Source organism: Stegastes partitus, unplaced genomic scaffold (genome assembly GCF_000690725.1).
Source record: "Stegastes partitus isolate 25-593 unplaced genomic scaffold, Stegastes_partitus-1.0.2 Scaffold1076, whole genome shotgun sequence".
NCBI lineage: Eukaryota > Metazoa > Chordata > Actinopteri > Pomacentridae > Stegastes > Stegastes partitus.
The window spans coordinates 154,297-169,347 of record NW_007578807.1 but is presented as its reverse complement, the minus strand read 5'-3'; the positions used below and the strand labels follow the sequence as shown (position 1 = coordinate 169,347).

At 46.7% G+C, this 15,051-nt stretch overlaps 1 protein-coding gene and 1 long non-coding RNA gene across 4 annotated transcripts in view; both read right to left on the bottom strand.

Annotated features, from left to right (window-relative positions):
• Nucleotides 1–2,004: 2,004 nt before the first annotated feature.
• LOC103367675 (guanine nucleotide-binding protein G(o) subunit alpha-like) overlaps nt 2,005–15,051 on the bottom strand; it is a 107,131-nt gene continuing 94,084 nt past the window's right edge. Inside the window, exons 7-8 of one of the 3 annotated variants that reach the window (XM_008295782.1) lie at nt 11,670–11,823; nt 2,005–2,389 (exon numbers count right to left, since the gene is read on the bottom strand). In XM_008295782.1, coding sequence (XP_008294004.1) covers nt 2,244–2,389; nt 11,670–11,823 — 300 coding nt within the window. In that variant the 3' untranslated portion in view covers nt 2,005–2,243. Of the gene's footprint in view, nt 2,390–8,161; nt 8,576–11,669; nt 11,824–15,051 lie in introns of those variants that run through there. The other 2 variants (XM_008295781.1, XM_008295783.1) reach the window with 2 other exon arrangements.
• On the bottom strand, nt 2,926–5,389 carry LOC103367674 (uncharacterized). The gene is made up of 2 exons (XR_520734.1): nt 4,476–5,389; nt 2,926–4,445 (listed from the first exon to the last, which is right to left on the bottom strand). It is a non-coding gene; the product is annotated as an uncharacterized LOC103367674 (long non-coding RNA).

Below are 15,051 nucleotides of genomic sequence, written 5' to 3'. Positions count from 1 at the left end.
CCATTAATAGGGTAACCCTAACGGGTTTTCCTGCCCTATTCGGCAGGATAGAGGCGAAGCCCGAACCCCAGAATGAACCAGAGAGCAGCGAGAAGGCAGACTCCACATCTCCTCCCTGATCATGGCTGACCAAGCATGACTGGCTCCTGCTCCCTCTCACCTCTACATCCACATCTCTCCCTTTACAACATCTGTCTCCTCTGCTGCTGAGCATCAGCGTCTCCTCTCAGCCCTCCCGTCCTCCTTTCTACCACAGTGAACTAAATCTTCTTGTATATTGCTCTTTTCAGACTGAGGTTGTGCAGTTCTTCAAACATTTGGTCGGCCGTCTCTCCTGCAGCCTGCCTCGAGGCCGTAAACAGCAGCTTTGATTTAAGGCGCCACATTTCTCCGTATGGTTTACAACTCAGCGACAGTAAATGTCAGGGCTGCTCTTCCTCCACAGGTCCAACGCAGAGCTAATGCAGTGTATGAAGCAGCACTTAATCTGGGTCCAGAACACAGGAGGTGGCTTTAGGAAGCCATTTGATTGGTCTGACTCACACCGCTATATCCGCTCAGCTCCAGCACCGGGACACCGGCGCTCTTCAGGGTTTCAACAGTCAACACTTTGTTTGACACATAAAAGTTAGAACATTGCCAAAAGCTGAATATGTGTCCTCATCTGTTTAAGAAAGTCAAAGTTCAGTATATTCTACACTCCGTGTGTGTCACCGGAAACGCTTCCAGCTGGTTTCTGGTTTCATTTAGACGATTAGTCAAAATAACATTTCAAGTTGCAGTAAGTTACTATCAGACTGAGCTCTCCAGAATGTAAAGCAAATGGATCCCCACTCCATCGCTCACTGGAACAAAGAGCCCCACCACCTCATGAGCAGTTTGGTCTGAAGGTCAGCTACAGCCGCTGGGTCGTGTCGTGTTGTGGTTGAAGCTGTACAGCATCATTTCACATCGTTCTTGTGTCACAGCGCCGACACTGACACATGCAAACATCAGCTGCAGCTGGCTTCGTTGCTCTGGTGCAGCTTTACTTTGAACGGCCGCATCGCAGCTTGAAACCTCACAGCGACCGCAGCAGCATGTGCTTCGTCTTTGCAGGTCTGATGGTGAAACTGAACTTCGCTTTCTGTTGCTTTCTTACATCTTAAGACTTTTCTATGACTTTTAATGGATTTTGATTGGATAGAAGAGGAAGCAGTGATCTGGGCTGTGGAACAATGAACCTCTGAAGCTCCAAACGTCGATTCTGTAAAACAGTCTCAGCTTTGACCAGCAGTCATGGGACTGTTGGCTTGATGGTTCGGGCTGCAGGCTGTCACACAGAGCAGGTACGAGACAAGTACAGGAGCAAATTAGAGCCTGAAAGCAAAATATGTTCAGTAGCAAGGAGCAAACTGTCAGCAAGTTGTTGGAAGACGGTGAAACATCCACGTGGAGCTGATGCACAGCGGCGTGAGTCTGTGGAGGTACAAATGTCTGCACAGGCTGATTCCAGGTTTTATATAACAAATAATTAAAGAAGTGCAACTTTCATTTTTGTCTTTTTATGATTTCTGGCATGTTTGTGCTGTTTCATAAAGTTGCACGACTTTACATTGAAATAAAACACGAGGCCACGTTGAGACAGAAGTCAAAACTGACAAGAAACTTCTTGGGTTCAGAAACAAAGGAAATCCAAAACGTTCATGAAGGAGATTCAGCAGAGCCGGCGAGGGGATTTGTTACCTTGGTAGAGAACCAGGTTAGCGGTCTCCTTACACAAAGCTGTGGATGCATCTGCTCATCGAACTCTTGGCAGGAAAAAGAAAATATGCATACTTCCAAAATGTCAAATGGTTCCATTAAAACTGCATCAAATATACATTTTTAAGACGGACTTTTATGTAATGTGGCCCTCTGTTGCATAAACCTAATGACGAACAGTCGTGGAGACCAGAGGACAGATTGGATCCGGCAGGACTGAAAGCACAGCGAGGAGTTTGGAGCAGGAGTGGGCGCTACTGGTCAGGAATCCATAAGGAGCAGGATTAGGAGAGCAGCCCCACACTGGGCTCCACCAGGAACCTCCGTCCCAGAACAACCTGCACACAGCAGCTGTGATCTGCCACGTCATGGTCATCCAGTCTGCTCGACCAGACTCACTCGTTAGCAGCGCTCCGCTTCCTCGCCGCTGCCTACTTTTCCTCAAAAGTGCAATTTCTCACCAAAAAAGTGGACGTTTAGTTTGTTGCATACCTGTGTACTCAGGGAAGCAGATGCTGAGTGGAGACTTCTTGATCTTCTCTGCAAACAGGTCCTTCTTGTTGAGGAAGAGGATGATGGAGGTGTCGATGAAGAACTTGTTGTTGCAGATGGAGTCGAACAGCATCAAAGACTCGTGCATGCGATTCTGCAGAGGGAGAAGGAAGGAGAGGAAGGGAAGAAGAGATGGGCATATGAGAGACAGACGGGATGGATGGTTGGGGAGAAGAAATGGTGGAAAAGATGACAAGGAGAGTAAAGAAAAGCAAAATGAATAAAAAGTGAAGAGGAAAGAAGGGAGAGGTTACAGGTTAGCAGCAGTCGAGCAGCTTTCACACAGACACTGATTCAGCTAAAGAGTGAGGCCACATGTTTCTGCAGCTCTGGCTGGGACGTGTTTTAAATGCAGCTTCTTTCTTTGTCTCACACTGAAACAGGAAACAGTCGCCGTGTCAGCTGAAAACATTTGACCTGTTCAGGAAATACTTTCCCACATTTTCAATAAATAACGAGAGTTCAGGAAAACAGAGAAACGCAGCAGGAAAGGAAAGAGGAAGAAAAACATCAACAAACTTATGAACGCCGCCGTTTAAACATTTACATTCACGTCTTATCAAACACACATGGAGAGGACACACACACACACACACACACACACACACACACACAATGACGAGTCGCGCCGAGTTACTCATGTGGTGCTTTATTATCATGGTCATGTATAAATACAACGTTCAATAAATTATCACAACAGTGAGGGAGTTACAGCAGATACGTGTTTACCTACAGAGCTCAGTAACGCACATCAAACACTCACACACACACACTCACACACACTCACACACACACACTCACACACACTCACACACACTCACACACACTCACTCACACTCACACACAGACACACACTCACTCATCAAACACACTCTGAGGGGTTTGGTAGACGTGGCTGTAGGTGACCTGTACAGTATGGGACCAGTTGGTTAGTAAACAAGTGGGTTCAGTGGACATTGGAGGGTTGAGTGCGCGGACGTTTGAATGTACCAGCGTGAGCTCTGCCTCCTCCAGTCGAGCCACGTTCGTTCGTTAGCGCCGTGTGCAGCTCTGACTCCCCGTCCAGCAGCAGATCTCCTGCACAGGCCCGGTGCTCATTACATCAGCTGGCCCGGCTGAGCGGGAGCAGAATCTCAGAAGATGACTCAAAAGCAACTCGACTTCTAAAAGTTAATGTGAAGCATGAATATTTCAGCAAATAAAACAGAAGACGGGACTGGAGCTGATGTGAGTCTGACTTTGGGGAAACTTTGGCCCTGAAGCTGTAAACGGGACTGAAGCTCAGTCGGAGGAGTTCTTCATCTGGCTGCAGCTTTGACGTTTTAACAGCTTTTTTTATGTTGCTAAGGTTGTGTCGAGGCACAAGGTGCTAAAACGTCTTTTGTACCACCACCTGCTGCCCAGGAAAGCAGCCACACAGCTGCACCTGTGCTACCTGAATGGACCACTGATTGTATTGTCCATTTAGTTAAAAAGCCCAAACCAAACAGACTCGGTTACCCACAGACCTCTCCTTCACTGCAGCCTGCGGGACTTTATTATTTATTGTCAGAGCTCAAGCAGGACATGAATTATGTTCCAGCCTCTTGTTTGTTGGGTTTTTTGTAATTCATGAGTGAAGAAGGCTGTGAAGAGCACAAACACACTCCTCCTGGTAACGACGGTCCAGTCTTCACCTTATAAACCACCAACTGCTTTACAGCTGCAGAGGGTCACGTCGAAAAGACAGGGCCTGCGTGAGGAAATCAAGAGTTTGTTTGTGAGACGGGACAGATTTTTTGATCCTGACGGCTTTTTTTTTCTTCTATGTGCTGAAAGAGTGAGAACGAAGCACAAGCAGAGCGCCTGATCGAACGGTTCTGCTCCAGCTGAACACTGGATGGAGCTTCATTGCACAGTGGGCCTGTTTTCTGGGTTTACTTCACATCATGTGTACCTTAGATCATGGTGTTTTAGAGCTTGATACGGGTTTCAGACTTGAAATGGCCTGTCCATACCAGCGTTAAGATGAAAACCAGAATTTAAGAAAAAAAGCAGTCAGTTTACGCCAAGTCACAAACCTCTTCTTGTCTGTTTGTTGACTGACCTGCACATCTGCAGCACGGACTGTTTTCCTGACCCTGACCCTGACCCTGACCCTGACCCTGACCCTGACCCTGACCCTGACCCTGACCCTGAACTGAATCCGAAGGAGCCTGAGCGGTGAAACAGTGAAACTGGTGGAGGATTGGTTAAAGCACAGCTCTGCCTCTACATTGAATGAAAGTGCTGCTACATATTGTAAATGAATTCAGGTTTCAATGCATCTGAGCGTGTTGGTGTGAAAGCAGAAGCACGACTACATCATGTTGTGTTGCCTCGGGTTCATAATGGCACGACGGAAGCTGGAAGACAAGCTCAAGCCCAACGCTGCCACTGCAAGCCCAAGGACGGACACCACTGGAGGGATCTTCTTTCATCTAAATGTGAAACGGAGCTTGCTTGCTAAATGCGGCTGGACATTTCCCCGTCACTGTGTCGACACAGGAGGGGTAGAAGCTACAGGATGTGCTCAGACTTAAAATATAAAGAAATGCTGCAGCTGTTGGGCTCTCAGGAACAAAAACCAGAACCCTAACCCCCGACCAGTTCAGGGGAGGCGTGTCTTTGTTTCACTGTAACTCCAGTGTGTCCGTGCAATGACTCCAAACAAGACTGTTCACACAACAAATGTTAAGTTAAACCCTAAGCTAAGCCTAACCTGTTAACAGTCACACTACTCATGCCGACAGATCGTTTTCTTGCCCCATCATGTGACAGAAGTCAGAGGAGGAGACGATGACCAGCTGAAGTGGCAGCGGGCCTCTGGTTTGGCCAACAACACCCACGGCTCTTTGGTTGGAAGCGCTGGTATTATTTGGCACTGGCAAGGAAGGTGTTGTGACATTTTGAAGTCCGCTGGGTGTGTTTGTGTCTTCATAGCCTGTGTGTGTGTGTGTGTGTGTGTGTGTGTGTGTGTGTGTGTGTGTGTGGAAAGGGTAGACAGGTGCCTTCGGGGTAATTAATCCACAGATACTGACTCCAACACAACACCCATGGGCAGATGTTGCCTCTTACACAACATATCCACACACACACACACACACACACACACACACACTGACCTTTCCTGTACCACCAACAGACACACATGTAGGTAACTACATACAGTCTGTAAACACACGGCGCTGATCAACAGCCAGAGGCGGCTCTCGGTGTCTAATTAGGAGATCTGGCACAGATGTGGTCGCTGCTGCTGTCATCACCTGTTTTCTTTAAAAGCACAAAACGCACTCTTGCAGTGTGAGTGGAGAAGAACAAATGCCCCCATCAGGACTAAGTGAAGAGGCTGTAGCTCTGCTAGCTGGGAGGACTCACACCAGCCACCGAGTCCACCGACCAGCAGCTCCTACGGGGTCTCTGTGAGGGGAGCAGAGAGGAGCTCATGATAGCTTTCTGCTATGCATCTCCGCACCAACTCATTCAGCAGAAACCAAGACACCCACAGTGGGAGGGCTGACACTAAGGTCCCAGAGGATGAACTCAGCAGCTCATCATCCTTCAGCGCTCACCTCTGGCTTCTGAAGGTGCAGCGGTGGACAACAGGGATATTACACTGTGCAGCCCCACACAATGGATGCAGCCCCAGGGCTCTGAACAAGAAAATCAATGCCTCCATCGAAGCATTATCTGGGAACTGTCTGATTGAGTCAGCACCGGCTCTGGCGGGTCTTTGTTGTAAGTGATTCTTATAGTGGAGCCACGCTTGGTGCAACACGAGCCTGGAACCAGAGACGGACCTGCAGGGACCATCACAGCAGCTTCTTTCTAGCACAAACTGCAACTTGCTCATTATGAATTAAACCTGCAGCAGGCAGAACTCTTCCCTCTGTGGCCTGAGCTCCTTCCACTACACCAGCACGGGTGTATGCACGTGCTCCGAGTGCGCAGCGCCAGTCCAGATAAAAGTCAACATTCACCCCTGGCATCACACGGGACTCAGAGCCCACCGCTGGCTAACCGATCCTCCTCCCACCACGGGATGAGCCCTGTGATTGGCTGAAGTCTCCAGTCAGGGGCTGGAGGAGGTCCAGACGCTTACTTTCCTCCCACTTGAATAACAATATGAAGCCCAGACAACACTGGCTACCACAGCTTTAATACGATCTATGAATCTATTGTACAGGGATAAACCGGAAATGAGACGGTTTACACCCAAATGAAACACTTCAAGGCCCAATGACATGATGGCCTGAAGATGACAGCACCAGACACAGAAATGCTTTTGTGGTTTAGTTGTTTCCTTCAGACTTTATGGAATTACGTCATATAGCAGTTTGAGTTTTTACAAAAATGAGGCCATCCCAGTCATTATTCAGCACAACTGTCGGCCACTGTGTTTTTTAATAACAAAGCTGTGAGTGGCCGAAGTCAGAACCGTTTACATTAGAATCCAAAGCGATCAGAACTGCACCTTTACATCAGTGGGACTGCCTGGTTGGTTATAACGCTGTGAGCGAGGATCTCTGCGCTCCCACAGGTCTGAATGAGCACTGAAGCTGATTCCAGGCCGGAGGAGACAAACGGACACGGTGCTGGAAACCGCTTCCACCTGCTGAGTTTCAGCCAAACGAGGTGTCATGTTGTTGAAAGCAGAGCTTCAAAAGAGCTAATATTGAATGAATAAAGCATTACAGAAACACATGAAAGGAATAAAACATGAAATGGAAAGTTCACGTTTCACTAAGGATCTCCAGAGATGCACTTCTTCTCAGTCCAGCTTCAAGGCAGCAGGAGCCACACCTCCAAAGGCAGACTTCCTCTACTGTCACGTTCCTTCAACAGGTGTCCGAAGATGTGACACTATTTCCTCACTATTTAGTTAATTACTTCAGCCTCTCAGCAGGCTAACAAAACTGAAATTAAGTAAGTATTATTAATGATAACCCCAACAAAAGCGTTATGGTGAAAATATTGTAAATCTCATTATAATGGACAGAGTTTTATTTGATTAACATCAGAATGAGTTGTCCTCCTCTTTCTGTATTTATTCATGTGATGCCTTTAATTTATGCATCTGTGTGTTTATGCTCAGTCATTTTGAAGTTCTGCGTTTTAAAGACCACGGCCGAGTGCAACGGTCGGACGCTCCGCAGCGCAACACATCACACCTGTCACCTGTCACCAGTAAACAACAGCAAAGAGAACTAATGACACAAACAAAACGGCGATGGAGAGGCAAAAGCTGTCCTGCAGAAAGACAGAAGGGACTCTGCAGGATTCAGAACAGGGATGTTGTGTTTACAGCTTCATCACCAGGCCGCCTGGGCGCCGTGATGTGTAGCTGTTCTTTGAATTTCTTCGTGGTAGGCTGAGCCTAATGTTGTTTAAACAGTCCATCCCGACTTCAACTGGGACAACCGGACTTGACTGACGACATATTTATGCGTGTTTCACATCCTTTGCTCAAGCGACTGGGGACTAAATCTAAGGCACGGAGGAGTGAAAAATCACATTTTAGTCAAAATAATAAGAAGCACGTTGGGGTGGAGAGTGATTCCTGCTATATTATGCTGCTGGACCAAGAAGTTTTACCACTGCATGTCTGAATAAGTCTCAGGAACGTTGCATTCCTGGAGAGCCGACTGAAGGTGTCAGCACACCAGAGGTACTGGAAGGTGGTTCTCCTTTAGGAAGTGAGGAATTAAAAAAAGAAAACGCGAGAAATCTCAACCAACCAACCAACCAACCAACCAACCAACCAATCAATCAATCAATCAATCACTCAATCAATCAATCAATCAATCAATCAATCAATCAATCAATCAATCAATCAACCAACCAATCAATCAATCAATCAATCAATCAATCAATCAATCAATCAACCAATCAACCAACCAACCAACCAACCAATGGAGGAAGTAATTCAAGCTGGACTAGAGGGCAGCCGGGTGGTAGATCGGTATTATGGCCGCATCTGACTGGCTGGCACATGATGACATCACTCACAGGTGTGGTACATACAGGTACCACAAATACCTCCACCACCCATCGGCTAAGCTTTAGAAGAATCATCAGTACAGGCCACAGCCCCGCAGATTGTTGGCTATGATGACATCGGTGACGGCGTCGAACACAAACTGGATGTTGTTGGTGTCGGTGGCGCAGGTCACGTGGGAGTAGACCTCTTTGTTGGGCGACTTGTTCTTGCTCTCATACTGAGCCTTAATGTAGGCGATTCCCTCGAGGTACGTATCAGGACCTGAAGACAGACAAACAGAGAGAGGTGATGTATGGTGGAGGTCGGACCAGGCTTACAGAGTCGTGATCTGCCCTCCTCTTCCTGCATCAGCACTATTTTCTGATATTTTCTAAAAAACACAACCTTTGACTTTCCAGCTCAGCACACGTTCTGCTGAGGTGTACGCGGAGCTGCGCTTCACTGCGAGCTCAGCTGTAATAAAAGTGATACATGGACGACTGTGTCAGGCTGAATGGGAAGGTGATGCTGGACAGATAAATGGAATGTGATGGAAAATAATAGTCGTGTTATTGTTGGCGCCGCCTGCCAGCGTCTGAATACGACTCGTACATCCTCAGCCGACGGGTAGGACGAAGCCAAAGAATGGATGGAGGGATGATTTATACTGCGTATCGATCAGCCTAACAACCTGTCAGCGTCCCTTCTACCTGTTAAATGTTAGCTCCGCCTCTACGCGAGCACCTGGCAAACGGTGCCGGCTCTAATTTGCTCTAAGGCTCTTGGAATGAGTCGGATCTCAGCGATTGCAGTCATTTTGGTTTCCCAGTGTCGCTAACATCTCTCTGGATGTCGGCCACTAGCAGCACTGAGGTCTTTCTGTCTGTTTCGTCAGAACCGGCTGAAGAGGGGACCAGAAGAGGGCAGGGACAGGTCTGGAATTCTAATGCTCGCTTTCTCACAGTCTTGCTGTTTGGGTCTCGCTCCATCTTGGTTTCCCACAGTCTGGCTTTGTCTGAGTTTCTCACACTCTGGCTGGCTGTTGTTGCCCCTGTGTTGTCTCGTCTCTCGTCTTCTCTTGTCTCTCTCACACTTGAGCTCCTCTTGTTTGGACTCCCAGTAACACTTTGGATTTCATTCACTGCTTCGCTCCCTTTTACTTTCTTTGTCTCTCATCTTTGTTTTGTTCCAGAGACTGAGCTTATCTCTGCTCTGCCTCTTAATCCTCCATTTCCTATTTTGTCTGTTTGGCCTCCGTTGCATTCATCACACACTCTTCTGTAGGCAGCGTGACTTCCATCAGAGCCACAGGAACATGAACATGGGGCCTTATCTATCTCACACAGAGCACTTTTTCTGTGGTTTTTCTTAAAACCTATTCGCAAATGCAACTTAAATACGGAGATAATGGTTTTGCTCACATGAACGGTGGCGTTGAGTCAGTGTTGTGTTTGGCAAAATGTCTGCATAGTGAAATTCAAGGTACTCCAGCTTGCAGATAAGGATTTCTTTTATTCCAAAAGTGGTGTGGATGATATCTGGCTACATTAGCTGTCTTAAATTATGACTAATTATGTACGCTGAACAGGTTTTCTGCATGTGCATCTGCAGTTTCCAGAAGTGTCACATCTATGAGAGGAATTATAATAATAGCTATGAGGTGAAGAGAAGGAGCAGCCTGAGCTCTCTGTTGTGGTCCATCCGTCCCTACCTGTCTGATCACAGCTGTCTGCACATATCAGTCTATCAGTCTCATTTCAACAAAGACACGCAGCTGGAAGCAGGAAGTGGTCTGCAGACTTTTCTGCTGATTATTTCTGTGGGTGTCAGCGCTCCACTTAATCGTAGCATCTGGCACCGACAGTCTAAAGCTGGAAAACATGTGCTGAAACTGTGACTCATCCCCAGTTTAAAAAAAAAAAAAAAGGAACAATGGGTCATATCACCCAGAGCAAATCTAACAAAACATACAGAAGGTGCAGCGACTATAGCTGGATTTACAGGTAATGTACAGTCGTCATCGCTGGAACGGGAACTTACAGCTCGAAGCTTTTGCACGGTTACATGCTGACGGAGGCTGTGAGGAGATCAGATGGAGCCACATTAGGAGAGACATGTAGCCGGGACATGATGTCTCTCAAACAGGAGCCTGCAGCACAGTTGTCAAGCAGGAACACTTTGACAACACTCTTAGAACTTTTGATGCTGCAGTCATTTGAATGTGTTTTGCATCTGTAACACGAACTGCCCCAGGCAGTGGAGCACGGGGACTTAACCAGTGTGTTATATATACATCATGATCAGGAGTTAGACTTGTCAGAGTTTAAAGTTTTTAAAATTAGGACTAATTGTCTTTTCCACAATGTTCTGTAATAGGGCCTCTTAGTGTGTATAAATACACAAGACACAGACAGGCATCACTAATGGATCATCTGCTGTTAATAACTTAATCAATTAAGAATATGAAGAGTTGATTTGCAGAAACAGATCCCTCCATCTGCACAAACCTTCATAAACCCACTGTTCCATCTTGTGCCTGAGACAACAGCAATAATCTTCAGTTGTCTCTGTTGTTGTCATTTCTGCTCAGCTTCAGTCTGACTGGTTTCATCTCAAGCAAACAACAAACTAATAGGTTTTCTGAAAATCTACAAAACTGGAGTGATCTGTTTTTGTAGATGAACTCTTTAACATATTGACCAATAAAGCTGAAAATGGAGGACATGCATTAGGATGCAATGTTTTGCAGATACGCTATTGTACCGGCGTGCGCCACCAGGTGGAGCCTCCTACTGTTTCAGGAGGTGGAGTTACTGGTGTTTTCTGGCCGCACATAAGGGTTACATAAAATGAGTGCCCCTCTCTACTGAGAGGGGCACTCATTGGATGAACATCAAGTTGTGAAAAAGGTTTTCTGCTAACTAGCTAGCTGCTTCAGGTTCATGTGAATGCTAAGCTAGGATTTTAAAAAGCTAACACAGACTGGTAGCTTTAAACTAAAGTGACAAAGCTTAACGGTGCAACAGACTTCCTCTAAAGCTGCTGCAGTATCGGTGGACATCGGCTACGAGGATTTCTTTGATGTGAAACTGCTGTGAGGGGTTCAGGAGCTTCACAGGTTGTTTCCTGGAGAAGAACGCAGCGAGTGGTGTGGTGAACACCATGAATGCCGTCAGGCCAAACTATAGGAGCAACGTGTCACCGTTCAGCATAACTCCAGTCGCCAGGTGTTTAAGTACCGCACCGGCCCGCTGATGTGACTGAGCCGAGCAGAACACACGTGTCAGCGTGTGGAAAGCCATCCACTGTGTTTCACTCATTTCAATGATTAATCAGCTGTAGAATGACTTCAGGAATGTGCAGAGGAAGTATTTACCAGTGTACTCCGGGAAGCAGATGGACAGCGGCGACTTGCTGATTTTGCTTTCAAACAGGTCCTTCTTGTTCAGGAAGAGGATGATGGAGGTGTCCTTGAACCACTTGTTGTTACAGATGGAGTCAAAGAGCTTCAGAGACTCGTGCATGCGGTTCTGCAGGTGGAAGATCAGCATGGGTTAAATGTGCTCACATACAAACTGCAGATTCAGACTCATATTGAAATACGTGCTCAAAAATGAATCATCCAGACGAGCACACGGCATTCATGGTTCAGACGACACACAAGAACACACGAACCACACACAGACGATCGAATCACAGAGAGGAACTGCGATGAAAATAAAAACACAAAAGCAGAAGAGAAGTAGCGGCAAGTTCCTCTTGTCTACGGACACAGCGCTTTTATGTTCTTCTGCTGTGTGTGTGTCTCCTCGTATCAGGAGTTATCAGGAAGAGGCTTGCTGCCAGTGAGCTAAACAAAGCCGCGCACGTTCAGCTCGTTAGCTGTGAGCTGCTGTTTGCTCAAACTGTAATTAATCACTTAAAGGTACCCTGTGGAGCTTCCTGACCTCTAGGGGCGCTGCAGGGCTAAGCTCTGGCAGCGTGTGCTTGAGGACACACCTGAAAGTAGCGCCGTGACAGCGAAGGAGGAGGAGGAGGCTGATGTTCAGTTAATTATGTTGACTGAGGTGGGAAACGTAGCTACAAGGACTGACAGGGAACGCTCCACAGGGTCAACAAACTAAAGGCTGCGTCCACCTCAAATCAGTGCATTCATATCCATGAAGCTATCAGTAAAGCTCATATGTATATAAAATGATATAAGCCTAACCCTGCTCTGTTTGTCTCACATGGAGCTCTGAGGCTTTGTTTGAACGACAGCATCTCAGGAACTATGACAGATAAAAGCTTTACGTTGTCAGTTATTGATTTATTTATAAATGATCTCTGAGTGTGGGTGAGCTGAAATATGAATATTAGATATTGATACCAATGATTACAATATTGAACCATATGTAGGTAAATATCATAATATTACAAAACATATAGAATTCTTATACATCTTTTTAAATTTTCATGTAGCTTTTGTCAGTGATCGAGCAGTTCTGACTGCTGCACCACAAAAACTCAAAGGCTGCCAGACGGTTTCATCCAACTTTGGGGTTTTTTGGTTGTTGTGTAAAGCGTCTTTGAGTTCCTTAAAAAGCGCTTCATAAAGCGTATGTATTGGTATTATCATTATTATAATAAGTACAGCAGAGTTCTGGAGTCTCAAATGACTTCTGTCCTTATCGTTAACTGTTCCAGAGATAGTCATCCAAACATAGGCTCACATTCCAATCTGATGTCTAAAATTCACAGAGATCATGTTAAACATCCGCAGCGTGTGATGAGAAAACACATAAAGCAAATCAGATGGTGGAGCAGGAGGGCCCTGATGATCTGAGATGGACCAGCCCTGCCACAGAAGTTTACTGTCGAGTAGACGAACATCTAAAATGGTTAAAAAAAAAAATAATTTATGGCTGAAAAATTACGATTAAGATACAAAATAATAGTTAAAAAATGCACTTCAGTGTTTGATGTTTTTCATCATCAGGCACTAACAGATAATGTTCATGTTCATCCAACTAAATGCATCATGAGCGACTGATTCTCCACGGTTCTGGTTCTCCACGGTTCTGGTGACCGCTGAGATCAGAGGAGGGTCAAAGTTTTATGTAAAAACCGAAGCCCTGGGATGCCCGGTCACAGTTCAAGTAAAGTGCCTGATGAAGAAACCTGATTCAGATCGTTTTAAGGGATGAGTTGAAAGCAGTTTCTCTTTGGTTATGATCCTGTACTGGCCGTTCAGGACTGAGGGAGGAAGGCGACTGATCGGCCAATCAGACTGATCAGTGGGAGCAGAGCTGCAGCAGACGACTTCAGGCGAAGCAGCCTCACATGCAAAGAAATGCAAGAAGAGGAGCTTTAAAGGTCCCACATGGCGGAAAGAAGCTCTTATATTGTACGGTTGGTGTAAACTTGGAGGTGCAAAAATAAAAGTTAAAAGGAGTGAATAGGAAGTAAAGTTCTAAGTAACCAGTAGTCGCACTGCTCCAATGCAGAGCAAGTCTTCTTCCTGAAGGAAGCATTTAGACCAGGTGTTAAACTGTCAGGGTAAAGCCAACCGTCTTGTTTTACTGAGAGACACTCTGTGAGGACATCTGAGGCTTTGATAAATTTGCTGAAAATGGGCTCAACATGGGACCTTTAAAGGTCAGCAGTAGTTTAAGGTTCAGGCTGAGCTGGTCGACAGCCGCTTCCTGAGTCTCAACACAAAGAGGCTCTGCTTTCAACTCGTTTCAACCTATCGGACGTTTCGTACCTGTCTGTGGGTGGAGCGTCTGCAGAAGATCTGACTGCTGATTGGTTAGAGAGGACAGTCGATGGCGACAGTGACAGGAGGAGTGGAAGGAGCCAGAGATGCTGCAGGGCGGAGCTTAGAGCAGGAACAGGAAATGCAAGGGGACCCGCCCACCCGCGTCCCACTTCAAGTGTGCGATACCCACCATCTCCCCAACACACACACACACACACACACACACACACACCCCTAGTGCTGGAAAGAGAGTGTCTAGAGGCAGGAAGACACGTGTTCGCCCACAGCCGTTGTCATCAGAGTGAAGAGTCGTGTGTGTTCGTCTGCATCAGAGTGTGTTTTGACAGAAACAAGACAAGGAGAAGCCTCAGAAACACACAATGCAAGCAGTTCCTGAACAGAGAAGGGACTACAAAGCACAAGCGACCCGTGTGCGGCTGGATGCGTCCACTCAGCTCGTGGATACTTCTGTGGACATAAACGGTCAGAACCGTCTCTTACATGAAGACAACAAAACCCACTAATACATGACAGTTGGTGCCGATACCTCATGAACCTGGTGAGAGCACTCATGAAACGACAAATGGCAGCACGGCCACGAGGCTTGAACAGAAGAGTTTCATATATGTTCCTCAGAGACAGAGCTGGTTGTGACGGTGGACTGTGTCCATGCTGTCCGCTCTGTTGGACTTCAGTCACACCATCAGCACCACGTCTAGCTGCTGGTAGCTTCATCATCACTGAACGGGCAGCTTCAGCAGAACCTGGTGTCAGTGTGACCACCTCAGTGATGATACACGTATGTAGTCTATTGACTGACTTGGTTGGTCTCACGTTGAGCTGCCTCCCAGTGTCCTTGTTGCTACATACTGTTGTGAATAAATGGAAACGTGACAGAATGAATGCCCCGACCCTAACCCTCTATGACCCCCAACCCTCCATGACCCCCAACCCTCCATGACCCCCAACCCTATCCCCTAGCCCTCCACCTAAACCTAACCCTCTATAGCCCTCTATA